Below are 7,658 nucleotides of genomic sequence, written 5' to 3'. Positions count from 1 at the left end.
GTTCGCTCATCTCTACTAAATACTCATTTAGCTTATAAGGGATGGGTGAAACTAGGTTGTGGGACTGTAGGCTAACCCTTAGGCTGAGTTCACACGTATTCTTTCTGGTCAGGATTTTGAGGCTGAATTCGACCTCAAAATTGTGACCAAAAAGACTGAATGGGAGGCGGCCAGTTCTATTTTCCAGGAGCTGTTTGTTCCAGCTCCCAGAAAAAGAAGCGACATGCTCATTCTTCAGGCGGATCCACCTAAAGACACAACCTCCTCCCGACTAGGTCCATTCATTGGGCCTAATCCGGAGCGGAGTGCGAGATTGGATGCCGGTGCACTGCCTTAGAAAACGAATTGGAAGAATAGAGTGTGCTGCCACTGTGTTGCCAAATGTACCTAAGAAGCAACAGGACAGCCAGCTAGATGAAGGAGTCATACAGACTCTACAGTAAGAAAATGGTTCGAAATTTTTAATGAAGACTATGTAAAAAGTTGAAAAGACATCCATAACCTTTAAATAAATAGAAAATATATATAGGGAATCATTTAGTATGTGCCCATCTCCCAATGGTACCAAAGGAAATATGTACAATTACATGGCTCCTATTGAAGTCAATGGATGCAGACTGAACATTATGGCCTCCAGCTTCAGCTTAGTAAACTCTTAATAGGGAATGGGTAAAAAGTTGTCAAAATCAGACTGGTCCTTGCCATATGTTGTGCCATGTCCTTATAAAGGGCTGAAAAAGTCTCATCACGAATAGTCCTCAGTATTTTGAAACAAGTTTTTTTTTCTCAAGTCCATTTGTAATTCATATAAAAATGTAATTTTTTTCTTAGCACTTCTGAGATCTCTTGGCCCGAAAGTCTGCCCAAACAGATCGTAACTCTTTTCCAGCGTAATGGTGCACTGTGACGATATTCTTAAATTGGCAAAGGTCATATTCCCATCTGTAGCCATTAAATTTACCTCCAGGAGTGTAGGTAGGTGGAATATGGAGCTCATACAGGCAAATTCCCATAAAAACATCTTCCATGGGGATCACCCTAATTTCTTGGGCCACATCATAGATTTTTTTTGCCAAGTCTGCTGAGAAGACATATCCAGGTCCTGAGCAGTAAGGTGGGTAGGTGTTATTTGGATAGATTTCCTTAGGTACATACCACTTAGAACCCATGTTTCTTATAGGGCTACCATAGATAATTAGGTTTCCTGTGAAGTAATTGTTACGCATCAGATCTGGATGAAGTAGCTCATGGACCAAGTAGTCTACATTAAAAAATATGTCTACGTCTGCCTTCATGACATAGCTGGCAGAAGAACAGAATTTGGTCACCCATTCCATACCCATCAAAGTTTTTAATGTCAAGTTGTAATAGGTGTCCATGAAGTCTTGTTGGACGATGTCCCCAAAAGCCTCATTTTCTTCCTCCAACAACAACTGGATTTGGTCTGCAGCAACCCGAGGTAGACCCACCAGAAATATCCTGACCACATCCACATCATAAATACTTTCGTTACCCCATGTGTCACGGATTGTATGTCTAGACGCCACATCGTGACTCTCTACAAGCACCATTATAACAAGGAAAGGCTTCCGGTTCTTGCACTTGTGTGGTTGGTTAATGAGGAACTTGTATGGATATGGGTACGGAGGAGCCAGGGGGTGCCGGACAGATGGGTAAGTCATATTATTTCCAGTTTTTTTCCTGTATAGTAATTTTATAGATTCTTGAACCCGCTTGTTGATAAGTTCTATTTTTCTTTCGTAGTGGAAGTAACCAAACAAAAACATGAAAATGATCAGGAGTAATACAAAGAATTTTCTTGAGTAGATCGGTCTATTCATGTTGTCCTTTGACATTTAGGACCTTGCCAAGGTTTCTGTAATGAATAGATGAAAAAGTTTAGAAAAGAAATATCATGGAAAACGTTACATTGAGACGCCGTTCACAGCAAGTTCCACCATCTGAATTTTTATAATCTGAAAGGGGATATCCAGGTATTTGTAAATCGGTCTATCCTTAAAGGGTTTTTCTGGGCAAACAAATATTAATGACCTAATCTAAGGATAGGTCGTGACTATCAGATTGGTGGGGACCTGTTGGCACCCCTATTGAGTAGCTTTCCAATTTTTTTGCTTTGGGCATCAATTTTGGGACTCAATGACATGATAGTTGTTGGTGGTTGGGGGTTCTAAAACGACCTACAAGGTTCCCTTTAACACATTAGGCCTTCCGTATTTGTACAGTCTTCTGTACCTCAAAGTGGATTCTACTGCATTTGGCCAGCTACTGGTGCGGGCTCAGCCTCAATAGACTATACTTAGCGGCCATTATTTCTCTAGGAGAGTTGTCTTATAGTGTCGTGTATGGGAAAATGCAAACCACTCTTTGGATATGTCAGTGTGGGGAAAGGAGCAGACTACTGTCATGTGGAGCAGCAGGACAATACATGGTTTCATGGTCCATTGGGCCAGTGTTCTCAGCAGCAACAGTAGGCCCAGTTCCAACACCAGGCAGGGCCTATGCACCTCTCTGGATCCTCTTCACTGGACCACTTCCCACTCCCAACTTCACCAGGACAAGCCATTTCTTCCATTCCCCATTTCATTGGTGTATGGCGATGCCTTGTGGTTTTAAAGCTCTTGAGCCTGGATCAGAGAAGCTACACAGTGGTGGATGGCGCCCTGCCAACTACAATTGGTGACTGATGCCAGCTTGCTCTATCTCTCTATCTATCTATCTCCTATCTATCTATCTATCTATCTATCTATCCATCTATCTCATATCTCTCTCGTATCTATCTATCTATCTATCTATCTATCTATCTATCTATCTATCTCCTATCTATCTATCTATCTATCTATCTATCTATCTATCCATCTATCCATCCATCTATCTATCTCATATCTCTCTCGTATCTATCTATCTATCTATCTATCTATCTATCTATCTATCTCCTATCTATCTATCTATCTATCTATCTATCACCTATCTATCTATCTATCTATCTATCTATCTATCTATCTATCCATCCATCCATCCATCCATCTCATATCTCTCTCGTATCTATCTCCTATCTATCTATCTATCTATCTATCTATCTATCTATCTATCTATCTATCTATCTATCTATCTATCCATCCATCCATCTCATGGTGTACAAACCATAAAAAAGTCATGTCACTTTCCTGGCCCCGTCAGATTCATCATTATTTATTACAGTAAATAGTCTCCTCTAATGCTTCTTGCATTTTAATGTCCCCCGTACAGAATATTGCCCCCCCATCACTGCCTGCACAAAATATAACACTGTTAAGAGTAGGGCTGGAGCCTCCATAACGCTGTACAGAGGTTGCTTGCTGGCCCTTTCCTTTCTGCTTCCAGGTCTTGCGAGGCAGGCTGGAACCTCCACAGTGATGTGCGGGGGTTGCCGGTCGCCTCCTGAGTCGGACGGGGGATTTTCGGTTTTAGGCCTAGCGGCGGCCCGGAGCCTGTTTAAAGTGGGGGTCTTGCTCCGGACCACCGCTGGCTATTCAGTGTTCCTCTGTGTTCCTGTTTGAAAGCATATTCTCTCCTGTATCTGACTCCTCATTTCTGACCCCTGCTTGACCTCTGACTCTGCCTTTTTGCCTCCTGATTTGTGTACTGTGTCTGTTCCTATTTATGACCCTGGCTCATGTGACGAATCGCGCCGTTTCGCCCCGGCCTCCGGCCTCCAAGGTGCAAGAATTCCACTTCCACCTCAGCCGTCCGGCCTCATGCTTCTGGCCTACCTGGCCTTTTCCACTGGCAAAACCGCGATCTCCTTCTTATCTTTACCATCCAATCTCACAACCAGAGAGAGGACCGGGCCTTATAGGATAATATGAGAAGAGCCTTTTAAACTTTTAACATTTTATTAACCCAAGGGGGTCGATACCAGTCAGCCAGATATACATAAAGATATACGCTGGCGGATACAAGCTTATACGGTTTCAGAAAGGTATGATACAGTACAGTAGGGTAAAAAGATTAAAAGATTAGAAACAGTCCTTAGGCACATGGCACTTCTTCAGCCAGTGCATGATATCCTTAAGGCAAGAGATTACAGATTACAGTGGCTTCCTAGTCCCCACCCTTCTCCCCAGCAAGGGGGGAAGGGCCCACACCCACACCGAGCCGACTCACTCGGGCCAGAGAAGAAGCACAAGCTCCACCCCAGGTCAATCATATATTGACCCTGGGCTCCACCCTGGAATAACATCATCAGGGCTTCAGACCCACCCTCCATTTTAGCAATCAAATAACTATAAATGGTTATAATTCCTCATCACATGATCATACTGTCAAACCAGGAGCATGACTGGGTACTCAGCGAGGTCCCTGACACATAGACACCAAGCATTATACCCCAATTCCCTATGAGTAACGAGATCAGCGTCTGGGCTCTTCCTAGGACCGTAGGCGTATAGTTTTTGGGTTAAAAACGTGTGTCTTGTAAGGGGGTGTTCACACTACCGTTGGTGTCCGACTGCAGTGTCCGTTGCTACTGTCATTTTAAGATTTTAGCAACGGACACTAGCTGTGCCCATTACAATTTCCATTCATTTCAATGGGATTTCATCTGTTGTCCGTTTGTGTCCTTAAGGGTCCGTTAACAACCATGTCCGTTTTTTCAAGCGGACAGAGAAATCACACATGCAGGATTTTTTTGTCCGTTTGAAAAAAAGGACAGAAAGTGTCCGTTTTTTTTAACATTGAGGTCTATGGGCAACGGACATATAACGGACAGTAACTGATGGCCATCAGAGTATAAAAAACGGACACCAACTGATGCTCAGGGCTCGTTCACATCTGCACATCTGTCCGTTCTGCAGATTTCTAATATTGATGGCCAGTCCTGAGGATAAGCCATCAATATTACATCTGAGGGGTACAACAGCCAGAACAGCTTTTTTTCGGACAGTGCGGCTGCAGGTACTGGTAACATTTCCAGGAGCCCTGTTGTTCACTTGCCATACAGGGTATAGTGGTTGGTTTAGGTATTGCTTATCGTATGGTGGGTGAGCAGCATGGCATTGTTATTACCTGTAGTCATGCTGTCTTGGGTCCTGGCAGTGGGGCCCTCGAAACTATTCCACTGGTGGGCCCTAAACATCCCAGTCCGACACTGGATTATAGGATTATTATAGGGGATATTCCATATATTATTGCTGTGTTATGTATCTATTGGATTATAATTAGGGTTGAGCCGATCTTGACTTTTCAGGATCGATTTTGAAATCCGATTTCCAATCATTTTTCATTCGAACCCGATCTCGATCCCAATTCCGATCCCAATGCAAGTCAATGGGATTTTTTTTACTAATCGGAGATCGGATTTTACAAACAATCCTATTCACTATACAGCATGGAATCTAAGAATTGAATGCGTTAATTGTTAGAATTCACACTGTGTAGTGATTTTTTTTAATCTTTAAGTAGCCAGAAGATTTTTTTTTAATCCTCTGGCTACTTAGTCCGCGCTGGTGTCCACTTACCTGCAGAGATGGCTGCTCCGGTGCCCAGTGTTCTTGTTCTTCTTCACCTCGCTGCCCCCGCCTCTCAAGTTAAGAGAGTGTGGGAAGGTACAGGGCGGGGAGACGTGACGTTTCCCCTCCCAGTACCCGCCCACACTCTCCTAAGCTACAAGCCCCGCCTTCTTCCTAGCTCTTTAACACTAACCTGGGAGGTGGGGGCAGTGAGGCGAAGAAGAACGAGAACATCAGGCACCGTACCAGCCATCTCTGCAGGTAAGTATCTACTAGAGATGTTAGCTAGTCTCCCATTAGAATGAATGGACGCAGCTGGCGCGCAGGGGGTTAAAACTGTGTGCCGGCTGCTTCCATTCATTCCTATGGAACCGCAGCGGAGCCTTCACACTGAGTATACACTCCGCTCAGAATGAGCAGAGCATATACTCAGTGTGAAGGCTAACATTGTTAGCTTTTCCCACAATGCTTGGCCAGTAGCAAAGCATTGTGGGAAATAATCACCGATCTCAATCCCACCTAAAAAGATTGTGTTCGGAATCCCGATCGCGATCGTGTAATTTTCTCGATCGCCGATCAGAATCCAATTTTTTCTGAACATAATCCTTCACCCCGAAATATAATGCTTATGGTCTGTCTTGCAAAGAAACTTACTATAAAAAGACACAAGCCTGGGATGGCGAGACTACAGGTTGCAGAGTGGATGGGCACACTGCCAAATGTGACGTTATGGCATCCCTCTGGGTGTGTAAGACTGATAGGTATGTAAATAGTGTAACATATCCATGGGGAATAAGGTGGTTTCCGAAAAAGTCCTCAGGATCTGACTAATGTACCCTGGGTATGGGTAATATCATTTACAGGTGGGAGATGTGAGGGATGCCAGCTTGTGCCTATCTCGGGCGCTGCCCAGAGCTCATCCCCTCCTATACCGAAAACTGCTATCTATGGGATGAAACGTCTTCTTTGTCACTTATCCAATAGTTATGTGCTAAAACTTATGTGACATCTTTATACCCAAGCAAAAGTACATAGGGTGTCGGTATTATACAGCAGACACTCAGCACTAATACCCGCACTGATTGGGGGCATTAACCCCACTAAAAAAATCTAAAAATTAAAATCCCCCCCTTTCCCTAGAATATATATAAAAGTACTTAAATACTGTGAAACATATACACCTTAGGTATGTCCATATCTGAAAACGCCCGGACAGTAAACACTGTCGCAGGAAGAAAAATCAGAACTGCAAAACCGCCGTTTTTAGATTTTTTGCGAAGGGTTTAAAATCTAAATAAAACCATATAAATGTGATATCACTATATGTGTACCAAAACATAGAATACAGATGACACATCCTATTGTCTGTAGAATGAATGCTGTCAAAACGTAACCGGTAAGAAAGTTGCAGAAATGCATTTTTTATAGTATTGGACATATCAGTGAAATAAGGCCGCACTTACCTGACATCAGATGAAACATTGCACTGTGCAGGGCGCAGGCTCATGTAGTATATGATAGAAACAGCGTCGATGCGGACTGCTAATAGAGCACCCGTTCACTCATACCCCTGCAGTCCATGAGAGGGGCGGGTGGCAGCATTTCACGTGCACACAGATAAAGCTTGTGCAAAGTGATAGTCATATGAAAATGAGCTGTACGGCACCAAGAAACAAGCTATTGCTCACACCCATACAGTGAGATATTTTATCTTGTAGTACGGGCGTTGTGCACCTCACATTATCGTGTGGCTGGCACTATCTGTGTGCATGTAACATGCTGGCACCCAGCTATCTTATGGACTGTAGCACTGTGACTGGGTGCTCTATTATTAACTGGCTCCTGTGCTATATATATCATATACCGTATAGGCCTGCTTGTATCATGCACAGTGCCGTGTCTCATCTGCAAATTTTCACCTCTCTTGCCCGTATTAACCGGCCTCGGCAGTATACCAGGAGAGGGACTCCTAGTAATACAGTAATGTATGATATTAGTCCCGGCCTCCCAGCCACATACTGTCCTGTACTATAAACACTATGGAATAGTATATCAGGGACTCCTAGCATCATAGATAACTATACCATACCTCCCAAATTTTGAAGAGAGGGACAAAATGTGCGCAGTGTGCCACAGCAAATTTAGCACCTC

The 7,658-nt window shown here is 43.6% G+C and overlaps 1 protein-coding gene across 1 annotated transcript; it reads right to left on the bottom strand.

Annotated features, from left to right (window-relative positions):
• Positions 1 to 791: 791 nt before the first annotated feature.
• LOC142204756 (beta-1,3-galactosyltransferase 1-like) lies at positions 792 to 1,841 on the bottom strand. Its single transcript, XM_075276076.1, has one exon. It carries the CDS (start codon positions 1,839 to 1,841, stop codon positions 828 to 830), a length of 1,014 nt encoding a protein of 337 aa, XP_075132177.1. The 3' UTR covers positions 792 to 827.
• Between the last annotated feature and the right edge of the window lie 5,817 nt (positions 1,842 to 7,658).

The sequence above is a fragment of the Leptodactylus fuscus genome, chromosome 5 (genome assembly GCF_031893055.1).
Source record: "Leptodactylus fuscus isolate aLepFus1 chromosome 5, aLepFus1.hap2, whole genome shotgun sequence".
NCBI lineage: Eukaryota > Metazoa > Chordata > Amphibia > Anura > Leptodactylidae > Leptodactylus > Leptodactylus fuscus.
Note: the sequence above shows the minus strand (reverse complement) of the source record. Positions and strands in the feature narration are given on the sequence as shown.